We start from the raw sequence: 25,144 nt of genomic DNA, 5'->3' as shown, positions 1-25,144 counted from the left end.
ATTATAATGGTAGAAAGCTTCCCTTAAAAATACTTGCTTAGGTGGTGTAATTTTTGAGAAATTAGTAAAATAATTTCACAAAAATAATTTTCGTCTCAGTCAGATGAAAATTATGTTAGCACATTCAATGGATTTACGTGACTCTCCTGAAAACACTGCTCTTTTTTCTCAAAAACTTGATGACTAATGAAGCGGAAACTTCTACAGGTAAATTATTTTTCATTCACAGTGAGTAGGGATTTATGTTATGGACAAACACTTGATCTACAAAAGGTATCAAAACCCTTAAGTATACATTACTGAACTGCTCCACTGACATCAACCTCCTAGAATGTCTCCGCTCGTAACCCTAAACTTCATTCCTGACCACCACCTCACCAAGGAAAACAAATATTGAAAAGGCATTAGTAAGAACATGTTGATATTTAAGCATGTTCAAAACAAGATAATTGAATTAGCTGTTGCTAAATGCTTACCAATCATAACCACCTATGGTATAAAAATAGGCATAAATTTCAACCCTGGCAGAATCTTTCTCGAAGGCTAAAACAAGATAAAGGCAGTATTTTGGGGTAAGAATTCTACAAAGGTCTACAGTCATTTATGAGTAGAAAATTGTCAAAGTGTACAAATAAACTATAACTGTCTTCCTGGCTTGTCTCTTCTTTTTGACAGAAAGAAAACCGTCATAAGTGACTCGTTATCGAAACGTCTTGCAGCCATGCTCTCTAAGGAGTTTGGTGATGCTGAGCTAGACACTCATCTGACGCGCATCAAGGAGATGTTGAACAGAAGACATTTGATCACCGTCTACGAGCTCGGAGCTGGCTCAGATATTGACAGTGCTATCCTGCATGCACTCCTTTCAGGTCGGTGTATAATATTACTAATAATAACAATAACAATAATAAAACCCTTGAGATCTAAGGCTAGGGGACGAGCCAGACTCGAGGAGTTACCGGCAATAACACTAATACCAATAATCCCATTATTTGTTTTTTCACTTTACACTGGAGTGTATATATAGAACTTTCAACAGTTAAAAAAAAAAAAAAAACACATGCAAATCACTGGGGTGGGATTTGAACCCATTACCTTTGCATTGTTAGAGCAGATGACTGGGGTGGGATTTGAACCCATTACCTTTGCATTGTTAGAGCAGATGACTGGGGTGGGATTTGAACCCATTACCTTTGCATTGTTAGAGCAGATGACTGGGGTGGGATTTGAACCCATTACCTTTGCATTGTTAGAGCAGATGACTGGGGTGGGATTTGAACCCATTACCCTTGCATTGTTAGAGCAGATGTCTTACATGTACCACTAGACCCCCAAGCTAGCCCACTGGCTAGAAGCAGTTCAAATCCTTGACATCTATTTAATAATAATCCTTACTTGTAGCTTGTAAGACGCCTTTTGCAGCCCCATTGACCGATATTTGACCAAGGAGCGCATGTCAAAAATCAAAGTTGCTTGATTTTTCTAGAGAAAACCCCTCGTAGTGTAGGAGAGAACCAGCGCACAACTCTACTCACATATGGCTCTAGCTGGGAATCGAACCAGGGCCACGGTGGTGAGAGGCGAGTGCTTTAAGCACTAGCCACCCATGCGACCCAGCCAGCCAGGCTCCTAGTGGATGATACCCTTGCCTACATCCTTACATACTGTGAAGGGGTAACCCTGTTTCAGCTCCAGAAGTAGGTGGCAACTTGCCCCTGGTGGCAGTGGATTTGGGTCGATAGCCCAAATCAGTTCAGTGTAGCCCTCGCCTTGAAGTGGCCATTGTGATAATAGCAATTTCTCATAACTTCTTTAAAAATAATTGTAAATGGTTGTATTTTTTGTATAGCAAATAAAGGAAGTGTTCAGGACCAGCTGCAACTTGCTTTGACCTGGAACAGAGTTGACGTTGCTAAGAGAGAAATCTTCATCGATGATAGAGATTGGACGGTCAGTAAATGTCCAAACAATAAACCTCTTCAAAATAATAAAGAGTATTATACACTGCTAAGGAAAGTAACTAGGTTTGAATGTAGACAAATTTACTGGAGTAGGATTTGAACCAATGACCTCCATGTTAACACGAGGGCGCTCTACCAACTGAGCTTGTCTAGCCCTATGTGGGCGGCCTTTTCTATTTTGTCAATATCTTTGTTCGGGTGCCAGTAGAAGCCATGCAACTTGTAACTCGTGTGTAGCCAAGCAGCAGGCAGGGTACAACATTTCAAAGTTACTCTCAAAAGTTAACCAAGATGTGTTTCTTTACTTGATAGTTAAACTTTTGTTGCTTCCATTGTTAATTATTTTGTGTTTTCCCTGATTGTTATTCTGCTTTGTTTGTACTCGATATTTATTTGTTTTGTTTGCATTTTCCCTGCTTCTCTATGTATTTTACATCTATCTCTTTAGGTTGATTTGGTACTTTACAAATGCCCATTATTATTATTCTTAAAATATTTTCCTGATTGACAGAAAGGAGATCTTGACAAAGCCCTGCACTATGCGTTGGTCAACAATCTTGTTGACTTTGTCCGACTCTTCATTGAGAATGGAGTCAGTCTCAAGGACTACCTGACGATAGCAGAACTTACCTCGCTATACAATGAGGTAGGTCTATCGACATGGGCCATTTTGTGGAAGTTAAATTTTATATAGAAGAAAACTCTATAGAAATATTCCAAGAAAAACACAGGAAAAGTGAACTTAATCACTGTCCTACATGTAGCTAAGAACCCAATAGTGAGATGACAAAGAAGTTCAGTTTTAGATGTGGGAGGAAAACCCCAGGGAAATATTCCAGGGAAAAACCCATGGAATCAGGTAGGGACTGTAGACTCAATTCACAGAGAACCCCATTACCATACGGTAATAGGTTTTGTTAAAATGAGGAAGGATCCTAGTAAATCACTCATGGGATCAGGCAAACCACCATAATCAGAGTCCAACAGTTTGGGTGCTGAGTTACCATATGGTGTTGGGTTTTGTTGGAATGAGGAAGGATCCTAGTACATCACTCATGGGATCAGGCATACCACCATAATCAGAGTCCAACAGTCTGGCTGCTGAGTTACCATATGGTGTTGGGTTTTGTTGGAATGAGGAAGGATCCTAGTAAATCACTCATGGGATCAGGCAAACCACCATAATCAGAGTCCAACAGTTTGGGTGCTGAGTTACCATATGGTGTTGGGTTTTGTTGGAATGAGGAAGGATCCTAGTACATCACTCATGGGATCAGGCATACCACCATAATCAGAGTCCAACAGTCTGGCTGCTGAGTTACCATATGGTGTTGGGTTTTGTTGGAATGAGGAAGGATCCTAGTACATCACTCATGGGATCAGGCAAACCACCATAATCAGAGTCCAACAGTTTGGGTGCTGAGTTACCATATGGTGTTGGGTTTTGTTGGAATGAGGAAGGATCCTAGTACATCACTCATGGGATCAGGCATACCACCATAATCAGAGTCCAACAGTCTGGCTGCTGAGTTACCATATGGTGTTGGGTTTTGTTGGAATGAGGAAGGATCCTAGTACATCACTCATGGGATCAGGCATACCACCATAATCAGAGTCCAACAGTCTGGCTGCTGAGTTTACCATATGGTGTTGGGTTTTGTTGGAATGAGGAAGGATCCTAGTACATCACTCATGGGATCAGGCATACCACCATAATCAGAATCCAACAGTTTGGGTACATCACTCATGGGATCAGGCATACTAGGAAGGATCCTAGTAAATCACTCATGGATCCCAGCCCTGAGTAACATTGCCCCTCCAGACATCCGAAGAGAGGTTGCCACATCCAGGCTGGTCTGTAAGATCCGATCCAACCCTGAGCTCCCTCTCCTCAGAGACCTCCACTTCCACCCTACATGTAGGCCTAGACTTAAGTCGATAAACCCAATTTGGTCCAATGTCCCGGACAGTGCAGCGACCGCAGAAGATCTATGGCGCATACGGTGGCGAGACCAGACCAACGTCCCCCACAAGTTCCTGATCGCTGACCCCACCATCCAACTGCCGGGAATGGACCTCTCCCGCAGCCATTGGTGCGTCTTAAACTACAGACGCAGGGCCGTGCCGCAGCAGCCTACACAAGTGGGGCTACCTTGCATCTCCGCTTTGTGATTGTGGAGAACCACAGACGATGCGCCACATGATAGATGACTGCCCACTCTCTCACTTTGATGGTGTCATCAAAACCCTTCACCTGGCTGAGGACCTAGCCGTAAACGAGATCTACATAGCATACGACATCATCACTCATGGATCACGCATACCATAGTCAGAGTCCAACAGTTTTGGTGTTGAGATTATGACTCTAAGAAAAGTTAATTTAATCCTTGTACAAGCCAAGAACCCTACAGTAAGAAGACAAGGAAGGAAGTTCAGTTTTAGATGTGCGGAGGAAAACCCGAGAGAAATATAATTAAAAAAACATGCAATCTGGTAGAGACAGAAACCCAACTCACATAGTGCCCCCATTACCATGGTGTACGTAGGACTTGTTAGAATGAGGAGGGATCTACATGTACATGAAGGAAGGGGAGAAACTAAACGCAATAGTGTTCATTTAGTTGTCAGACCTCATTTGCATGCATTACTTAAAGTTCTAATAAAGTGGGTTTGATCCAAGGGTCGGAGGAAGTTAGCGGCTACGTCTTTGGCTCTATCATCACTTGGATGCACTGAAGCATAGGATGTCCATAGCAACTCCCTTAGCAACAGCCGTAGCCACAGGTGCTTAATTGCTTAAGTGGGAGACTTTTTGGGGCGCTTGGTGGCAGCAGAACTACCAGGTAAATCCATTGTTCTTGGTAACTTTCGCATGCCCAGAACTACATAAACAATGGAAATTTACCTCGTAAGTCTGTAGAGTTCAAAAATCTTCTACTGCACAAAGCCTATCAGACTTGTATTTGTCAGCTGTTAATAAGGTTCAAATGTTATGGAAAGGATTTTTATCAAATAATGTTTCTAATTCGATTTCATTTTTTTTTTTTTTTAGGTGAAGGAGAGAACACTTTTATATGAACTGTTGGACAAACACAGGTCAAAGGTGAGATCAACCATGGTCAAAAGAGGATGTGTTCGTTTTGTTAAAATGTGGAATGTTTGGTGCTGAGTGCATATGGGACTTGCTTCCGGTGGTGTTGAGTCATGAGAAAGGGTTTGAATCCCGGCCTAGATGGCTATATGGGACTTGCTTCCGGTGATATTGAGTCATGAGAAAGGGTTTGAATCCCGGCCTAGATGGCCATATATGGGACTTGCTTCCGGTGGTGTTGAGTCATGAGAAAGGGTTTGAATCCCGGCCTAGATGGCTATATGGGACTTGCTTCCGGTGATATTGAGTCATGAGAAAGGGTTTGAATCCCGGCCTAGATGGCCATATATGGGACTTGCTTCCGGTGGTGTTGAGTCATGAGAAAGGGTTTGAATCCCGGCCTAGATGGCTATATGGGACTTGCTTCCGGTGATATTGAGTCATGAGAAAGGGTTTGAATCCCGGCCTAGATGGCCATATGGGACTTGCTTCCGGTGGTGTTGAGTCATGAGAAAGGGTTTGAATCCCGGCCTAGATGACCATATATGGGACTTGCTTCCGGTGGTGTTGAGTCATGAGAAAGGGTTTGAATCCCGGCCTAGATGACCATATATGGGACTTGCTTCCGGTGATGTTGAGTCATGAGAAAGGGTTTGAATCCCGGCCTAGATGGCTATATGGGACTTGCTTCCGGTGGTGTTGAGTCATGAGAAAGGGTTTGAATCCCGGCCTAGATGGCCATATGGGACTTGCTTCCGGTGGTGTTGAGTCATGAGAAAGGGTTTGAATCCCGGCCTAGATGGCCATATATGGGACTTGCTTCCGGTGGTGTTGAGTCATGAGAAAGGGTTTGAATCCCGGCCTAGATGACCATATATGGGACTTGCTTCCGGTGGTGTTGAGTCATGAGAAAGGGTTTGAATCCCGGCCTAGATGACCATATATGGGACTTGCTTCCGGTGGTGTTGAGTCATGAGAAAGGGTTTGAATCCCGGCCTAGATGGCTATATGGGACTTGCTTCCGGTGGTGTTGAGTCATGAGAAAGGGTTTGAATCCCGGCCTAGATGGCCATATATGGGACTTGCTTCCGGTGGTGTTGAGTCATGAGAAAGGGTTTGAATCCCGGCCTAGATGGCCATATATGGGACTTGCTTCCGGTGGTGTTGAGTCATGAGAAAGGGTTTGAATCCCGGCCTAGATGACCATATATGGGACTTGCTTCCGGTGGTGTTGAGTCATGAGAAAGGGTTTGAATCCCGGCCTAGATGACCATATATGGGACTTGCTTCCGGTGATGTTGAGCCATGAGAAAGGGTTTGAATCCCGGCCTAGATGACCATATATGGGACTTGCTTCCGGTGGTGTTGAGTCATGAGAAAGGGTTTGAATCCCGGCCTAGATGACCATATATGGGACTTGCTTCCGGTGGTGTTGAGTCATGAGAAAGGGTTTGAATCCCGGCCTAGATGGCCATATATGGGACTTGCTTCCGGTGATGTTGAGTCATGAGAAAGGGTTTAAATCCCGGCCTAGATGGCCATATATGGGACTTGCTTCCGGTGGTGTTGAGTCATGAGAAAGGGTTTGAATCCCGGCCTAGATGACCATATATGGGACTTGCTTCCGGTGATGTTGAGTCATGAGAAAGGGTTTGAATCCTGGCCTAGATGACCATATATGGGACTTGCTTCCGGTGATGTTGAGTCATGAGAAAGGGTTTGAATCCCGGCCTAGATGACCATATATGGGACTTGCTTCCGGTGATGTTGAGTCATGAGAAAGGGTTTGAATCCCAGCCTAGATGACCATATATGGGACTTGCTTCCGGTGGTGTTGAGTCATGAGAAAGGGTTTGAATCCCGGCCTAGATGGCTATGATGTTTATGTCCTTGAGCAAGATACTTCAAGGCACTGGACACGATTGGTAATTGTCTAAGATCAGTATTCTTACTTGGTGTATTCCAACTTATATAAAAAAAATAATAAAAAAATAACAGTTGCAAGAAAATACTGAAAGAAAAAAAACCCTTGTTGCACAATTTGTGGGCTTTCGGATGCATAATTAAAGGCTTCAAGCCAGGTGTATAAATAGGACTGCTGGCAAATGGTTTGGATTATGCTAATAATAATAATAAAAATAATAATAACAATAACAATAATAATAACTAGTTATAATAATTAATAATGAATTTGACACTTTTTTCGCCCTGTCAGACGACAAGAAGTGTGTTTGACCTGATCGACGTCGGCAAGGTGATTCAGGAGCTGACGATGGACACGTTCAAGCCTCTATACCTAAGCCGTGATTTTAAGAAGAAGCTAAACGAGGCTAGAGAGGGCGCTTCTATTGGTAGCAGAGAGACGTTAAATGTTGGAGCTGGGATCTTGCCGATTGGTGAGTGTTAGTCATCAAAGTTGCATAAACAAATTTATCTTCAAGCAAAATTCTTTAGTCTAATCAGTTGATCAATAACAGCAAGAGTGTGATTTAAAGGCAGTGGACACTATTGGTAATTAATCAAAATAATTACCAGCATAAAACCTCACTTGGTAATGAGTAATGGGGAGAGGTTGATGTATAAAACATTGTGAGAAACGGCTCCCTCTGAAGTGCCATAGTTTTCAAGAAAGAAGTACTTTTCCACGATTTTGATTTCGAGACCTCAAGTTTAGAATTTGAGGTCTCAAAATCAAGCATCTAAAAGCACACAACTTTGTGCGACAAGGGTGTTTTTTATTTCATAGTTATCTCGCAACTCTGACGACCAATCAAGCTCAAACTTTCACAGGCTTGTTATTTTATGCATATGTTGAGATTCACCAAGTGAGAAGACTGGTCTTTGACAATTACCAATAGTGTCCACTGTCTTTAAACCTATACATTGCATGGCCCATATCAAACGTTATTCTACAATCCCCAAAATGCTTAAATGTTCCCTGCCACTTCCCCCATGACATTAATTATTCTCTCCCCGGTCCCCCGCCCCCCTCTCAATGTTGATGGGAGCACCGAAGACTGAATCCTATTGAATCATGTTAAAACAATGGGATCCCATTGAATCCCATACAAAATATCAATGGGAATTTTTTTCTGGGAATTCCCTTTAATGAAATGGACTACATGTAGTTGTTTCTCTTTTGACATTTATACAAATAACCCATCTTTGATCTTTATCTTCAGAGTCAACGGAGAAGCCTAAGCGAGATTTTTACAATCCGATTCGAGAGCTGTTCCTGTTTTCCATATTACAGAACCGAGACGAGATGGCACGCATGCTGTGGGATGAAGGGAAGGAGGCACTGGCTAGTGCCCTGACTGCTAGCAAGATATTGAAATCCATGGCGTCCAAGGAGGCTGACCATGACCAAAGCACCATGATGAAATTGCATGCTGCGTAAGTGTTTTTTTTTCTTCCTGGAACCTTCTTTGATTTAAAAGGAATTTCCTTATTTCCGGAAGGTTGGGAGTTCATCTGTGGTATTTTAAGATGAGACCAATACCGGTGTGGCGGTTTCAGTTTTCCGCAGTGTTCAGTTTTCCGGGTGACGTAGCCGGACATTTCAGCACATTGGTCGAACGGTTTTAGCTTTCCGGTGTGTTCAGTTTTCCGGGTGACGTAGCCAGACAAAAATACCACCGCGAGTACCCTGGCGAGTACTGTAGTTCTCTCAGTGACCCCAAGTTGTTTCTGTTTCGATTCTTTTTTGTTAAGTCACATTCTCTTGACCCAACTTTACATGTATTCATGCGTACAACTTAAAGCATCCACGCATTCGCCGCTCGTTGTACTCGTGGATGCCGCCATGACAGCTACACGGATGACTCAATACGGCACTAAAAATAGACTACTTTTGCTTGCTGTGTGCAGGCATCGCATGACGTAATGTTACCGTATTTGGTAATTCGGAAAACTGAACACGGCGGAAAGTTGAAACCGCGACACCGGTTTGTTTGAATATTGTCATTTTTGTTCACGGCCGCAACCCCACAAATAATTTTCTCAAGTGCCTGTCATGGCTGAGCAGTTAAGACCACCTGGGTAAGGCTCTTGTGTTTCTGATCAACAGAGTGTGGGTTCTAGTCCTGGTCGTGACATTTGTGTTCTTTAGCAAGAAGCTTTAAGATGAATTGCTTTGTCCTGATGATAGGATATTTAGCCATTGGTCCTGTGTACAAGCATTGGTAGTGCCAACAACAAACCCAGAATACAGGATTTTTCCCGGTGTTTCTGTCCGTGGCTGAATGCGCTTCAGCACCCTGTATGCGAATCATCAGATGATTGGAGAAGCTGCCGGGGATCCTAGCTGTGGGCGTCATGATTGATTGATTATTTTTATATTTTTATTTGAATACCCAGGAGCTATGAAGAGGTGGCGTTGGGCGTGCTGGGTGAGTGCTATGCCAATAACCAAGACCACACCTCCCTCCTCTTGGCATGTGAGCAAAAGAACTGGGGTAAGTCAACCAACCTCAATCTAGCCAAGCAGGCAGAGAATAAGAACTTTATTGCCCACTCTGGAGTGCAGAAATTACTGACTGAGATCTGGAACGGCAAGCTGTCTGATGAGAACAACTACTGGCTGGTGAGTCTCCTTGGAAAATAAATAGACCTGAGTAATATTAGTATAAATGTAACGCTCGTACATTAGAACCCCTGGTCACTGGGCCGTTTATTTATTCCTTGTACCTTCTCGGCTCCCTTGGGAGTCGCAGCCTGTGCTGCCAAGTATGTAGCACACCAAGCTAAATCAATCTTAAGAACCATATTTACCCTCCTATACCCCTTGGTAAAGAGAAGCTGCCACCTAGCGTCCAAAAGTCTCCCATTAACTGCAAATGTTTCTTTTTACCCAGGCTGTTTACTCCCCAGTGAGCAGAGATGGTTAAAGGAATGAACTACAGTAAATGGCCCCGTGACCAGGATGAGTGCCATGCACTTCACTGAGTGACAGATTTGATCACTTTATAAGAAGCCACTGTTAATATAATTTATAGCAGCCGTTTCTGTTTTGTATTTGTTGATATTATTTCCGTAAAGTTTATTTTCTGTTGATTGTGCCTGACAGGTTTGGTTGTGTTCGTTCATCCCGCCATTGATTCCATGCCTCATTAGGTTCAGAGAAGATGAGATCAAGGATAGGGACCTCAAGCAGAGAAAAAGAAAGAGCAGTAAGAAGAAACAGGTGATTTTAATCTTTAAATCAATTAATTTCAGTAACAGTCTTTATAAATGTGTCCTAAGATGACAACTAAAGGGCTATTCAGAATGTTCAGTGTTTACAAATTTGATTTTCTTTTCCAAAATTGTGGAACTACAAAGTAAAGGTTGTTTGTTTAAGCCAAGAGAAGCCACTGAAAACTAATGATCTTGGAGACCTTTGATCTAAACTATCTGCTTCGAAATTTGGGGTGGATTCGTTGGTAAAAAAAATTGAAAAAAATCCCAAAATCTAATGACCCTTAATTCTATTTAATAACTCGTTGAATATTTGTTGACAGAGCATTACCCAGGAGAGATCGTACAAAGTTGTTGAGGAGACTAATGAAGACATTCAGATGCAAGAGATGGAAGACGCCACAATCAAATCCAATCAGGAAGACAACGGTGATGCAGAGGTCAATTCCAGCAGCAATAAGTAAGTCTTTAGTTGAAAACAACAGTTATTTTTAGAACCACCCCAACTCATTTAGAGATTATCATTTCATGGTGTTACCGCAAACCTTTCTATATCGTATTTCCACCATGCAAAGTTTCAATTCCTACTTAAATAAATCTTTCACAAACGCAAATTCTTACAGAATCTTCAGTTTTTAGTTTATAAAAAGCTTAAGTTTTTACCATTTATGGTGATGATTAGGTTGGCTCAATTGTTTCTTTCCCTGCCCCGTCACCTCTGTAGACCCCGGTTTGTCAGCGCAAAAATGTTGTATCTAGATTATGCAAAACCGCTGTATCTGGCACAAAAGTGCTTCCTTAAAAACTTTGTATGTCGGCATAGACTTGTTTTGTGTGTACATCGGGGCTATTCTGAGCAAGATAGGACATTTTGATAATTTCAAACTATCACATGCTTTTTTTAACGAGATATGAGGTCTTTTAACTTTCTCTACCATATGTTAATGGAGATACCAGGGCTTTGAACTGACACGATGATATGTTTATGGAAAACTAAGAACATGAGAATAAGTTCATAAAATACTTCATCAAATCCTCACTTTTCTTTTCCTCTATTAGTACGAACGATACATCAGAGGATCCATTGACTAAGGAGGAACATTACCACGAGACAGCTGATATCGACATCACTAATAGCGGCCAGACGCTGTCATGGTGGCAACGTTTCAGTCTCTTCTATAATGCCCCAGTCATTACGTTCAGACACAGTGTGGTAAGTCAACTCTTTCTTGACGAGCACAAAATGTCATGAATGATAGACCATTTTCCTTTTGGCACCACACTGATTTAAGCCCTGGGGTGGATTTCACAAAGGTAGTCCTAACTTAGGACTAGTCCTAGGCATTGCTAAGAGATAGGACTGGTCCTAAGTTAGGACCAGTAACTCATCCTAACTTAGGACTGGTCCTATCTCTTAGCATTGCCAAGGCCTAGTCCTTAGTTAGGACTACCATTGTGAAATCCACCCCTGCTCTTAGAAATATGAATGCGATTTTTGTCGTCACAAATTCGAAACAAACCATTCGGAAGAGTTGAGATGTGTGAAACATTTGCAGCGCAGGAAGTATGAACCGAGTTGAGTGGTTCAGAGCTTGACATGGTTGCAGGTTCGATTCCCAGGCAGACAACATTAAGTACGAACCGAGTTTAGTGGTTCAGAGCTTTGACATGGTTGCAGGTTCGATTCCCAGGCAGACAACATTATGCACAAGGCAAAATAAGTATAAATATGTTTAGCCTCCTCCTTTTTTGAAAAGAGCAAGGAGGGCCTTTCAGCCCTGATACTTCGACTTTTAAGGGGCACGGCAGTTTTGCCTTGACTTTTTGTAAAAATTTAGGGCACCAAGGCAATTTTCAAAAATTTGGAAGGGCATCACGGCAATCATAAAAAATTGCGAAGGGCACGACGTCAGTTTGAAAAAAAAACCTCTGAGGTGCCTGTAAAAAAATAGAGACGCTAAAATTCCCACGTAACTGCTCCATTTTGACACGATGTTGACAGAATTAATGCATGCGGTGCGCGACGACTATGCTGTACATGATGGTACATCACATGTACCAAGCATGGGGAAAACCACTATCCCAGCATGCACAGACCGTCGAGTCTTTGTCTCAAGGCGTTTAGCGTTGGTTCGCGTAATTTTACCACTAGAGGGCGTTTAATCTCACGCTATCGCTTTGTTCCGAAACGCCCTCTAGCGTTCGATGTTTCGAGTATTTTTTTGTCGCATGCAAAGAACAACGACTATAGGGCCTGAAATCTGCTGTTGTGCCTTACGTGCGTGAAATTGGGGTCTATTTCGTTGCATGAAATTTACACAGACATCGGGACTTTTTGGCTTATTTTTGAATTTTGACAACGTTGAATATAATTTGTTTTCGGGAGGAAGGGCACGGCGGCAATGATGAGAAAAGGGCACGGCAATCATTGCCGTGAAAAATTGGGTTTTTGAAGGGCATTGCGGCAATCGGTAGGGGTAACGATGGCAATTGCCGTCGTGAAGTATCAGGGCTGGGCCTTTTTAAAAATTGCTGAGACCGTTGAAATAATTATATCCTTTTTTTTTATTTGTTTTTTTGTTGAAAAAACCCAAAAAGTGTCATAAAAAAAAAATTTAAAAAAAGGATTCAGCCTCTAAAAAGGAAGTGGGTGGGGACACTAAACATGTCTTTATTTTTATTTGGACCAATATCTTGAATTACATCAATCTTGAGGTACAGAATCTCAGTTGGATGATAACATTCACTTTCAAGCATAGAACGGAATATTATAACATGGAAGTCCACTTTACAACTCACAAAGACATCATTTTGATAAATTTTATGCCTGCAAACCGCAAAAATGATGAGTTTGAATGTCTTTTCATCTAGCTTACATTGGTTGATATTTCTGGCCAAAGAGAACTAAAATAAAGACTGCACGGCTACACAGTTCTCAGATTGGGTACCGGGACAGGGTGGTAGTGTGACCTGTTATGGGTTATCCTCAGGCTTGTTCTCTGTAGTCTTATTTATAGTGTCATTGCTCTGTATGTACTGTTTGCCTGGAAATAAAAAAATCAAAAACAAATTAAATCGAACAGCTTTGTTTTTGATTCCCTTCCACAGCTGTCGTATTTCATTTTCCTTCTGTTGTACAGCTACATCATCCTAGTGGACTTCACAGTAAACATATCCATCTTTGAATATGTGCTCATAGTCTGGGTTGGATCTCTCTACTTAGAGGAATTGAGACAGGTAAGGGGTGATTTCCAAAACAAATTTTCACCTAGAATTGGTTTTGGTCTTGTTTTATAGAGAAGACAGGGTCTTTATTTTTTTGTTTTAAGATTGGATTCAACCCTAATTTTCTTGGGCCAATGATCACGTAATGAAATGTTTCTGTGGGCAGTTTACCCAATTCACATTGCCTACTCCCTCTGCCATTTTGGGAGCTAAAATACACCAAAAGGAATTAACGCCTAAAGTGGCAGAAATCAGTAACGAAAAGCAGTTTAATGCATGTGTTGTCAGGACCCCAGAAGTTTAATGCATGTGTTGTCAGGACCCCAGAAGTTTAATGCATGTGTTGTTAGGACCCCAGAAGTTTTTTGTCTCATTTTGTTTTTTGTCTTGTACAAATAATTCTGGTCCAGTCATCATTTTGAGCTACGCGGTGAAAAGGTGGGGTTTTTCTCCTAAATTCAAGTCCTATTTTACTATTATTATGATTATTCACAGATAGCACAGGGTGAGGCTAACAGTTGGCGTGTACGTTTCTGGTATTGGATAACTGATTACTGGAACATGGTTGACCTAGCAACGCTCCTCCTCTTCGCTGTCGGGATTGCTTTGAGATTCTTTGAGAATTTCGTTGACTACGCTCGTATCATCTTGGCACTAGATTTGGCCGTCTTCTACATTCGCATCTTGCAGATATTCAGCGTCAGTAAGAAACTTGGACCCAAGCTCATCATGATCGCCAAAATGGTAAGACATTTCAGTGCCAGGGTCTAGGGTGTCATGATAACAATGGCGAATCGTTGCCGAGCGATAAAGAACACAGTACTCAAGCTGTGGTGTTTCTGATGAGCAGAATGTAAGTATAAATCCCAGTGGAGGCACTTGTGTCCTTGCACACAAGATGCTTTACCATAATTGCTTTGTCTATTGGATGGAATATTAAGCTGTAGGTCGCATGTATGAGTATTTATTGTGCACGTACTGTGGATGAGTAGGGAAAAGCCCCAGTCTTTCTGGTTCATTATAGCAGGCACCCTTGTTAACAAGTTTCCTCAGGCTTGCGAGCTACAGTGAGTAAAAAAAAAGTTCACTTATGAGACATCTATGATTTATTGCCAGAAATATATAAACAAAAATATAAAATAATACAAGGTTCTTTGACCGTGTTCTTTTATTTTGTCTAGATGGTAGATCTTGCTTTCTTCATTGCCATCCTCTCAGTGTTTCTTGTTGCTTACGGCGTTGCATCCCAGGCAATCCTCTTCCCCAATGGGTCCAGCTTTCATGAGGTCATCTCTGGTGTCTTCTTTAAAGCTTACTTCCAGATGTACGGGGAACTGTTCCTTGAAGATATCCAAGGTAGGTTTTTGTTTTTCAATTGAATGTCATGGCTATAAGATCTATTGCACCAAACGTAGAGTGTCGTGGCCAAGCGATCTAACTAACCCAACGAACCCAAGCTCTTGTGTTTTCAGTCACTGGTCTACTGGTCTTTGACAATTACTAAACGTGTCCAGTGCCTTTAAGTCTTGCAGATGTTGACTGATTACTAAACATGTCCAGTGCCTTTAAGTCTTGCAGATGTTGACTGATTACTAAACATGTCCAGTGCCTTTAAGTCTTGCAGATGTTGACTGATTACTAAACATGTCCAGTGCCTTTAAGTCTTGCAGATGTTGACTGATTACTAATGATGTCCAGTGCCTTAAGTCTTGCAGATGTTGACTGATTACTAAACATGTCCAGTGCCTTTAAGTCTTGCAGATGTTGACTGATTACTAAACATGTCCAGTGCCTTTAAGTCTTGCAGATGTTGACTGATTACTAAACATGTCCAGTACCTTTAAGTCTTGCAGATGTTGACTGATTACTGAACATGTCCAGTGCCTTTAAGTCTTGCAGATGTTGACTGATTACTAAACATGTCCAGTGCCTTTAAGTCTTGCAGATGTTGACTGATTACTAAACATGTCCAGTGCCTTTAAGTCTTGCAGATGTTGACTGATTACTGAACATGTCCAGTGCCTTTAAGTCTTGCAGATGTTGACTGATTACTAAACATGTCCAGTGCCTTTAAGTCTTGCAGATGACTGATTACTTTTGGTTTCTCCCTACAGGGAACAACGGTTGTTCTAACGATTTAACATTGATTGAAGCTGGCGCTCCACGGTGTGCTGAGTATTCAACTATTGGAGTCATTCTGTTAGCAGTGTACATGATGCTGAGCAATGTCCTGCTACTCAATCTACTCATTGCTATGTTTAGGTAAGGAACCTTCTTAAAACAAATCTAGGTAATCCCACCTGAGTAATATGCCTGTGATGTTCAGGGATGTGATTCCTCTGTTTTAAAACGGAATTCCAATTTTGTTTTGCCCTAAAAAAGAAAAACTGTTTTGTTTTTATCCCCCCACCCCCCAAAATAATAATAATGATAACAGATTACAGAGTAGGGCTTTTAAAACTAAAGATAAATGTTATTAATTGAGCTCCATGCTCGCTAGTTTTTCGGGATCCCACCTGGTGGCGTCTCCTATCTTTCCTGTCCTGAATACAGGCAGCCAACTCTGTTGTGGTCTCTGCCCCAGCATCTCTCCTCAAGACACGGCCATAGCTCAACCTCTGTCTTCTCCTCAGCTTCACCCCATGAGTTGGTTCCCACAGCACCAGACGGCTTGCAGGCAGCTCAGGGTGCCTACAGCAGTGCCATTAAAACCATGCATCAAATTTACTTGTGATTTATTCTGCCAACAGCTACACCTTCTCAGCAGTCCAAGAGAACACAGACGTCTACTGGCGATTTCAACGCTATGATCTGATTAAGGAGTACTTCAACCGACCGGCCATTGTGCCTCCCTTCATCATCATAGCTCACGTCTTCTTCCTGTGCCGTTTCCTCATTCAGAAAATCTGCGGCTGCTGCATCTCTTACCGAAGTGGACAGATGAGTGAGTTGTAGAAAAGTATCAAACCCTCTACAAATCAAAGGTCTCCCTATGCAGAGCTACACAAGCTAGTGTAGCAGGTCGATACGCCTGAATTGTGTTCTGATAGGCGCAAATTTCGACTGATATGCAAAAAATTCACAAATCCCTCTGTGCCCCGTTTCATCCCAAGGAGTAGATAGCAACTTGCCCCTGGTGGCAGTGGATTTGGGTCGATACCCCAAATCAGTTCAGTGTACCCCTCGCCTTGAAGTGGTCGTCCAGTCTTGTGATACATGCCATGTCTCATAACAAAAACTATTTTAAAAAATCACCTTTTTCCAGTAGCTCATTAATTATCACTATCTTTTATTGTTACTGAGCATCATGATATGGAAAGGCTCATTACTATTATTGTAACTACAATGGGATCAGCGTTTTTTTCATCTATCTGATTTCTAACTCCGTCAACTCAGCTCCCCTGATTCAGCACTCATCTTTGAGAAGAGTGAGTAGCGTCATGAGTGACATTGGGAAAAATGCTCACAACCTATTTGCCGGTAGAAGGCCCTTCAAAGCCCAGTGTATGTAAACCGTTGCCATATTAATGCATGGGAGTTGGTAAACTGGTGATTAGTTACACACCTTTGCATGGTGCAGACTACCAGTCTACTTTTGGTTGCGGGTATGGGTGCACTTGATGGTCGATGGGTGCACTAAAAAAGACTACTGGTATTGTTAGTTGAAACAGAGTTTATATTTGTTAATAGACTCTTCCCATGAAGTATGCTAGTGGGGATACATTCACGCATGCGTTCAGACCCTATTGGTTGGCAAAGCAGACGCACAATCGCTACCTGCGTCATCACGTCACCATTAGCCGCACACAACATGTACAAAACAGCACGATGTTCCCTCAGTTTGTGAACCAAATGTTAGTGCAAACTTGGTTTGTATGTGCAATTTACATAATTATCATAAGAAAGGTCTATCAAGTACTCATCAATAATTTTGTTCAGAACACATGAGTTTGATTAATAAATTGTGAAGATTTTGTGGTTGAATGTTTTTAATTTGGATTGACTTGAACAGGGCAACACATCTCGGATTCTAAAGCGAGGCAGTTGATTTTATGGGAAGCCATACAAAGCGACGACTTCATCACCCAGGAGAGGCGCCTGATGCAAAGTGACATCAATAAACAAGTCATGACTACCGGGGAGAGGTGAGTACCGGGGAGAGCTGGGTTGACTTTCCCTCTACTTTTCAGAGGATCCTTTGGTTTCTTTGCTGGAAATTCATTATTGTAATTTCCTGTTGTACAAGGGGCTCGGCAGACAAGGTGCAGTACCCTTTAGTTATCAATTTAAGATTCAAGTATTGACAGATAAAGTGCATTGCCGTACAAGATGCAGCATGACTTTCATCAACCCGTTTACACATCTCATAATGATTCATGCCATGCCAGCATTGTCAAATCCATTCTCTTATCTTAGACTTGGTTTCTTTCCAGAGTTGAGGATCTACTTGGGAAGATGGAAGAACTCTTTGCTGATCCTGAGACAGGGATGCCGTCAAGAGCTTTAGGATTACTTGGTGAGAAGGCCATGGAGGAAAGATTGAATAGACTGGAGGACCAGGTAAGACCCGAGATTCTGCAGTGACTTTCTAAGAAGGCTGGGGTTGAAACCAAACAAAAGTCTAGGGTAAAGGAAGTTAGTGTCACTTGACTAGAATGCTATAAGGTAAAGATTAAACAGACTTGAGAAGTTAGTAAGACATTAAACCAAAAGCATTAGAGCAACTTGACATATTAGGCTGTTCAGGAGAGTTGAACTCATTTTGACCACTGTTAACCTCTAACCTTTATGACTGACCTTTAACCCTAGATGGAGAGGACCAATCAGGCTATTGATTGGATTATAACATCTCTTCGTGACCATAAACTGGGATCCTTAGAAGGTCCACCAATGCTGAAAGAGATCAAGCCGAGAGAAGGTAGGTTTTATTTAACCCTTTCACGTACTGTTTTTTTTAGTGATTGATCATATTGTTATCATTATTATTCTGGTTTATTAATAAAATTCAAAACTCACAGCCCAAGTTCCGAATTACATCTGAATTTACAAAGGACACATGGAGACATTACACGGTTACTTAAATTTTTACAAATGGCACCCCCACCCCAAAAAATTTTCACAATAGCACCCTCAAAAGTCATCTTTCTCATTCTGAAATGTTTGTGTTTGTATGATCTTAATTGTTTATTAATTACTTTTCTGAAGGGAAGCTGTTTTAATCAAAATAAGAAATATTCTTAGAAGGAGAAACATTTTGGTGGTAATAAGGTTTTTCTTGATCTTGTTTTTCATACACCAGTGGAAGAGAACTATACCTCTGAGAGTGAGGAACGAAAGGTTCCATCAACGCTAGAAGAGCTTGGGATAACTCTCCATCATAAGGCACGCTCAAGTCCTTATCCCGGAACTGCCATTGGTCGGTCCCCGGTACCCGATGAGAAGGTACCCTGGGAGGTATGTACCCGAACCCCTTATACCCACACACATCCTTTGCTATTGAAGGTTTGCTCAAGGATTTATTCTTGGGAAAACTCACCTGGGAGATATATAGAATCCAATGTACGTTTTTTTTTCTTTTCTATAGCATGGTAAAATAAAGTGAAACAAAATAAAGTAGAAACCCTTAACAGTGCAACGTTTTGTCAACAAATCTCCCACAGGTTAGCTTTCATTTCTACAAGCCAGTCAGCTACACCCACGAAAGCATTCTAGCCTTGCCACATTTTGCCGACATTGACTTGCTCAAGTACTCTAAGAGCGAGAGACCCATGTTGAACTTTAACATGCTCGACAAATCAGTCAACTACGACCGTGTGAGTTTCATGGGACACTATAATGTCACGGACGGTGTGCCACAGTAAGTTCAAATTAGGAGTGTTTTGTTCAGGCCTGGGACTTCATCTTTAAAAATGCAAGGCCATTTTCATTTTGCAAAGGGCACTTCCATTGGAAAATCTTTCAGTCAAATGGGAAACCTTTGAAGGGGCACCAAGGCCAATACTAGAAGCAATGAAGGTCAAGGCCTCTCTGTGGCCTGCATGTAATTCCAGGCCTGTTCGTTGTCTGTAAAAGAGAAAGTATGTCCTTGTTTATGATAACAGCAAATTCAATATCTGTTAAAATGTCTATAAATACATCGTGCAACCTCAATTTCTTCAAATGTCAACAAATTTTGGTGATCACACTATGATGATGTGCAACAGAAATGTTTCTCTGGAGGATTGTTATTGTAAAGTTTGTAATCAGATTCAACCTTATCTAGGTTGTGAAATTGATAATCAGATTTAAACTGTTTTAAACTGTTTATGAAGTTTATAATTGTACTGAAACTATTATAAACTGTTTATGAAGAACTATTTACAAGGTTTACGATCAGATTGAAATTGTTATAAACTAAAAAAATAAGGTTTGTATTAGAACTTTAAAGATGATACAAGAATTCTTGATATTATTTCATTCCTCAATTTCCACAGGAATCCACGAGGTCGCACCGGGATGATTGGCCGCGGACTGCTGGGTCGATTTGGACCCAACCACGCTGCAGATCCAATTGTCACAAGGTTAGTTTATAACTTCTGCAAGATCTGAAGAGTTTTCTTCAGCTGTATGAAAAAGCTACTAGCACCATATGGCAGCTCAGTGCTGTGTACACTCCAGGGAGCTGAGAAAGATTTAAGGAATGTTATTGCCCAATGACCAGGGTACTAGTGTTAAGCCCATTGAGATTAGGTATTATTATTATTATTATTATTTTATTAATAAGTGTTGTTGGTTTTTATTTCATGAAAGATGGAAGAAGAATTCCGATGGCGTAATTATTGAAGACAACGGACAGAAGGTTCTGGAGTTTGTTGCTGTACAGCGGAAGGATAATCAGCAGTGGGCCATACCAGGGGTAAGTCTTGTTATTTGTAGTTCTTAACACACTTGGGGAGACTGTTCTTTCTTGTATGCTGGTCAATCTCTTTGGAATGCCCTTCCACTGAACCTCAGACTAAGAGATACTCTATCCAACTTGAAAACTCACTTAAAATCTCACTTGTTCCGTCTTGGCTTTTTTGTTCTATGTGCCAGGAGTATCTTTCTGACAGACATGACACCCTACAAATGTCCATTATTATTATTATTATTTGTTTGTTTTTTTGTTCAGGGTATGGTTGAGCCAGGAGATGTTGTTAGTGCCACACTCAAGAGAGAGTTCGGTGAAGAAGCTCTTGGATCAATGGAGAAATCAATGGACGAGGTTGCCTTGTTAGCCAAGAAGATTGAAGATCTATTTAGCAATGGTGTGGAGGTAAGAAATGGAAAAATGGAAAGATTATCTGACTAAGCTAGTTTATTAAGGAAGAAAATATGTTTCAAAAGATGTACCAGTCTAAACTGCCCTACTAGACAAATTCGGCCACAATTGGTCATCAAAGTTGCAATAGAACAATGAAAGAAAAAACACCCTGTTGTTCAAGTTGATGTGCTTTCATCAGATACCTAATAAAAGGCTTCAGGCCTGAAGTCTTTTATTATTTGAGTGAGAAATTACCTCTTTCTCAAAGACTCTTTCTATGTTACTTCAGAGGGAGCCGTTTCTCACAATGTTTGATACTATCAACAGCTCTCCATTGCTTGTTACCAAGTAAGGTTTTATGATAACAATCATTTTGAGTAATTACCAATAGTGTCTAGTGGCTGTCTTTAAATAGAGATATTTTCTTTGAATCTCTGAAGATCTATAAAGGGTATGTTGATGATCCCCGGAACACGGACAATGCGTGGATGGAGACCGTGGCCATGAACTTCCACGATGAAGACGGAACCTCAGTCAGCCTACTGGAATTACAGGTAAGCAATTGTTCACAAATTCTTTCTCAAATGTGTGGTTGCCCTGATTAAAACAAATTGTCCTGACCTTGTGGATAGGATTTGAAGCTTTGCAAGGTGGGAGTGTAATGGAGTCAGGTTTCCTTGTGGATAGGATTTGAAGCTTTGCAAGGTGGGAGTGTAATGGAGTCAGGTTTCCTTGTGGATAGGATTTGAAGCTTTGCAAGGTGGGAGTGTAATGGAGTCAGGTTTCCTTGTGGATAGGATTTGAAGCTTTGCAAGGTGGGAGTATACTGGAGTCAGGTTTCCTTGTGGATAGGATTTAAAGCTTTGCAAGGTGGGAGTATACTGGAGTCAGGTTTCCTTGTGGATAGGATTTGAAGCTTTGCAAGGTGGGAGTATACTGGAGTCAGGTTTCCTTGTGGATAGGATTTGAAGCTTTGCAAGGTGGGAGTGTAATGGAGTCAGGTTTCCTTGTGGATAGGATTTAAAGCTTTGCAAGGTGGGAGTATACTGGAGTCAGGTTTCCTTGTGGATAGGATTTGAAGCTTTGCAAGGTGGGAGTGTAATGGAGTCAGGTTTCCTTGTGGATAGGATTTGAAGCTTTGCAAGGTGGGAGTATACTGGAGTCAGGTTTCCTTGTGGATAGGATTTAAAGCTTTGCAAGGTGGGAGTATACTGGAGTCAGGTTTCCTTGTGGATAGGATTTGAAGCTTTGCAAGGTGGGAGTATAATGGAGTCAGGTTTCCTTGTGGATAGGATTTGAAGCTTTGCAAGGTGGGAGTGTAATGGAGTCAGGTTTCCTTGTGGATAGGATTTAAAGCTTTGCAAGGTGGGAGTTTAATGGAGTAAGGTTTCCTTGTGGATAGGATTTGAAGCTTTGCAAGGTGGGAGTATAATGGAGTAAGGTTTCCTAGTGGATAGGATTTGAAGCTTTGCAAGGTGGGAGTATAATGGAGTCAGGTTTCCTTGTGGATAGGATTTGAAGCTTTGCAAGGTGGGAGTATAATGGAGTCAGGTTTCCTTGTGGATAGGATTTGAAGCTTTGCAAGGTGGGAGTGTAATGGAGTCAGGTTTCCTTGTGGATAGGATTTAAAGCTTTGCAAGGTGGGAGTGTATTGGAGTCAGGTTTCCTTGTGGATAGGATTTGAAGCTTTGCAAGGTGGGAGTGTAATGGAGTCAGGTTTCCTTGTGGATAGGATTTGAAGCTTTGCAAGGTGGGAGTGTAATGGAGTCAGGTTTCCTTGTGGATAGGATTTGAAGCTTTGCAAGGTGGGAGTATAATGGAGTCAGGTTTCCTTGTGGATAGGATTTGAAGCTTTGCAAGGTGGGAGTATAATGGAGTAAGGTTTCCTAGTGGATAGGATTTGAAGCTTTGCAAGGTGGGAGTATAATGGAGTCAGGTTTCCTTGTGGATAGGATTTGAAGCTTTGCAAGGTGGGAGTATAATGGAATGAGGTTTCCTTGTGGATAGGATTTGAAGCTTTGCAAGGTGGGAGTATACTGGAGTCAGGTTTCCTTTTGGATAGGATTTGAAGCTTTGCAAGGTGGGAGTGTATTGGAGTCAGGTTTCCTTGTGGATAGGATTTGAAGCTTTGCAAGGTGGGAGTGTATTGGAGTCAGGTTTCCTTGTGGATAGGATTTAAAGCTTTGCAAGGTGGGAGTGTATTGGAGTCAGGTTTCCTTGTGGATAGGATTTAAAGCTTTGCAAGGTGGGAGTTTAATGGAGTAAGGTTTCCTTGTGGATAGGATTTGAAGCTTTGCAAGGTGGGAGTGTAATGGAGTCAGGTTTCCTTGTGGATAGGATTTGAAGCTTTGCAAGGTGGGAGTATACTGGAGTCAGGTTTCCTTATGGATAGGATTTGAAGCTTTGCAAGGTGGGAGTATAATGGAATGAGGTTTCCTTGTGGATAGGATTTGAAGCTTTGCAAGGTGGGAGTATAATGGATAGAGGTTTCCTTGTGGATAGGATTTGAAGCTTTGCAAGGTGGGAGTATACTGGAGTCAGGTTTCCTTGTGGATAGGATTTGAAGCTTTGCAAGGTGGGAGTATAATGGAATGAGGTTTCCTTGTAGATAGGATTTGAAGCTTTGCAAGGTGGGAGTATAATGGAGTCAGGTTTCTTGTAGATAGGATTTGAAGCTTTGCAAGGTGGGAGTATAATGGAATGAGGTTTCCTTGTGGATAGGATTTGAAGCTTTGCAAGGTGGGAGTATACTGGAGTCAGGTTTCCTTGTGGATAGGATTTGAAGCTTTGCAAGGTGGGAGTATAATGGAATGAGGTTTCCTTGTGGATAGGATTTGAAGCTTTGTAAGGTGGGAGTATAATGGAGTCAGGTTTCTTGTAGCACCATGTGTAAAGCGTCTCTGTTTTTGCAGCGAATATTTTGCTGGAGTTGAGCACATTTCAACTGATGCGAATTATTCACTGCAAATTTTTAAAGTAAAACTTTGTATCGCATTGGCATTGGCAGTAAGTATAAACCGGACTTTAGTCTCTTTTGAGTAGTATTGGTTCTGAAAAGAACCAGTGATTGACAACTCAACATTTCGATCAGTATGCTCTGATCGTCTTCAGAAAGATGACCTCTGACCTTTGTAGATTATTTATGATGGGATATACCTGCTCATTAAGATTTTTTGAATGAGTTTGTTTTTCTTTTTCCATCCAATCTCCCAGGCTGGTGATGACGCTCAGGGTGTTCGATGGCAACGAGTCAGCTCCAATATTCGTCTGTTTGCGAGTCACCAAGCAATGCTGAGGAAGGTTGCCGAGTTACACAATGCTGCCTTCTAAACATAAAGAACAACTCATATTTCCTCACTTGCCATGGCACAACAGCCTCAATAGTGACAGTCCCAAAACCAAATGCCCTACAAATGAAAATTCCCTTTAAATAGTCACCAGTAAAAGTGTTGGTTCGGATTTTTACAAATTGAATAAACAACTTATAGTTTTAAGGCTATGCAGGTCAAAATTTTTGGCTATACATATGGCTGCGACTGTTGTTAAGGGCATCCTATACTTCAATGCATGATGACATTGTGATCCAGCCATAGCCGTAGCCTTAGCTGTATAGCCAGAGTCGCTTAATCGGACACAGCCTTCATTGATTTAAAAAGTACATCAGGGATAAAGATTTGATTTCAGGTTTATACCCTCACACAATGTGGTCCCTTGACACTACACACAGTGGTCAAGTGGTAAAGAAACAAGCTCCAGAATGACATGGGTCGGGGGTTCGAATCCAACCAAGTAGCCTGCAGATTGTTTCTTCCTTCAGGTCTTTTGAAAACACTGAGTAAATAAACATTGCGAACATCAGCATCAGGATGTCAAACGGGATCATATGTAATAGTTTTATTTTGTAGTTTTTGTACAAAACATAATTATCTGTGGAAATTATCTTTAACACTTTTATATCCAACGTTGATATATTTTGTAAACATGCAACTGTTTTCTATAAGGATAATTTTCTTCACATGTTAATACTCTTATGGGCTCAATATTAAGTGTAAATATAACGTTTAAATTGAAAGGGAATTTTTTTTATATTTGTAAATAGAAAACAAGAAAAAGGTTATGAGAAAACAGTAAATTGAAGACAAATCCGTGTCATTGAAATTAAAGACACTGGACACTATTGGTAATTGTCAAAGACCAGTTTTCTCACTTGGTGTATCTCAACATATGCATAAAATAACAAACCTGTGAAAGTTTGTGCTCAATTGGTTGTCGAAGTTGCGAGATAATAATGAAAGAAAAATCACCCCTGTAACACGAGGTTGTGTGCGTTTTGATGGTTGATTTCGAGACCTCAAATTCTAAATCTGAGGTATTGAAATCAAATACGAGCAATTCTTGAAAACTACA

The 25,144-nt window shown here is 41.4% G+C and overlaps 1 protein-coding gene across 7 annotated transcripts in view; it reads left to right on the top strand.

The window, feature by feature from the left end:
- The window catches only part of LOC117287812 (transient receptor potential cation channel subfamily M member-like 2), a 41,130-nt gene extending 16,168 nt beyond the window's left edge, over positions 1-24,962 (top strand). For all 7 annotated transcript variants that reach the window (XM_033768335.1, XM_033768334.1, XM_033768336.1 and 4 more), the window contains 25 exons: positions 676-869; positions 1,850-1,950; positions 2,473-2,607; positions 5,014-5,064; positions 7,268-7,448; positions 8,235-8,448; positions 9,412-9,637; positions 10,121-10,237; positions 10,554-10,690; positions 11,290-11,443; positions 13,339-13,467; positions 13,951-14,199; positions 14,637-14,811; positions 15,570-15,717; positions 16,206-16,399; positions 17,468-17,600; positions 17,889-18,015; positions 18,265-18,373; positions 18,755-18,909; positions 19,116-19,312; positions 19,929-20,015; positions 20,245-20,350; positions 20,606-20,749; positions 21,178-21,291; positions 23,951-24,962. In XM_033768335.1, coding sequence (XP_033624226.1) covers positions 676-869; positions 1,850-1,950; positions 2,473-2,607; positions 5,014-5,064; positions 7,268-7,448; positions 8,235-8,448; positions 9,412-9,637; positions 10,121-10,237; positions 10,554-10,690; positions 11,290-11,443; positions 13,339-13,467; positions 13,951-14,199; positions 14,637-14,811; positions 15,570-15,717; positions 16,206-16,399; positions 17,468-17,600; positions 17,889-18,015; positions 18,265-18,373; positions 18,755-18,909; positions 19,116-19,312; positions 19,929-20,015; positions 20,245-20,350; positions 20,606-20,749; positions 21,178-21,291; positions 23,951-24,067 — 3,694 coding nt within the window. In that variant the 3' untranslated portion in view covers positions 24,068-24,962. The remainder of the gene's footprint in view (positions 1-675; positions 870-1,849; positions 1,951-2,472; positions 2,608-5,013; positions 5,065-7,267; positions 7,449-8,234; positions 8,449-9,411; positions 9,638-10,120; positions 10,238-10,553; positions 10,691-11,289; positions 11,444-13,338; positions 13,468-13,950; positions 14,200-14,636; positions 14,812-15,569; positions 15,718-16,205; positions 16,400-17,467; positions 17,601-17,888; positions 18,016-18,264; positions 18,374-18,754; positions 18,910-19,115; positions 19,313-19,928; positions 20,016-20,244; positions 20,351-20,605; positions 20,750-21,177; positions 21,292-23,950) is intronic.
- Positions 24,963-25,144: the final 182 nt, after the last annotated feature.

This window comes from Asterias rubens, chromosome 3 (genome assembly GCF_902459465.1).
Source record: "Asterias rubens chromosome 3, eAstRub1.3, whole genome shotgun sequence".
NCBI classification, from domain to species: Eukaryota; Metazoa; Echinodermata; class Asteroidea; order Forcipulatida; family Asteriidae; genus Asterias; species Asterias rubens.
Note: the sequence above shows the minus strand (reverse complement) of the source record. Positions and strands in the feature narration are given on the sequence as shown.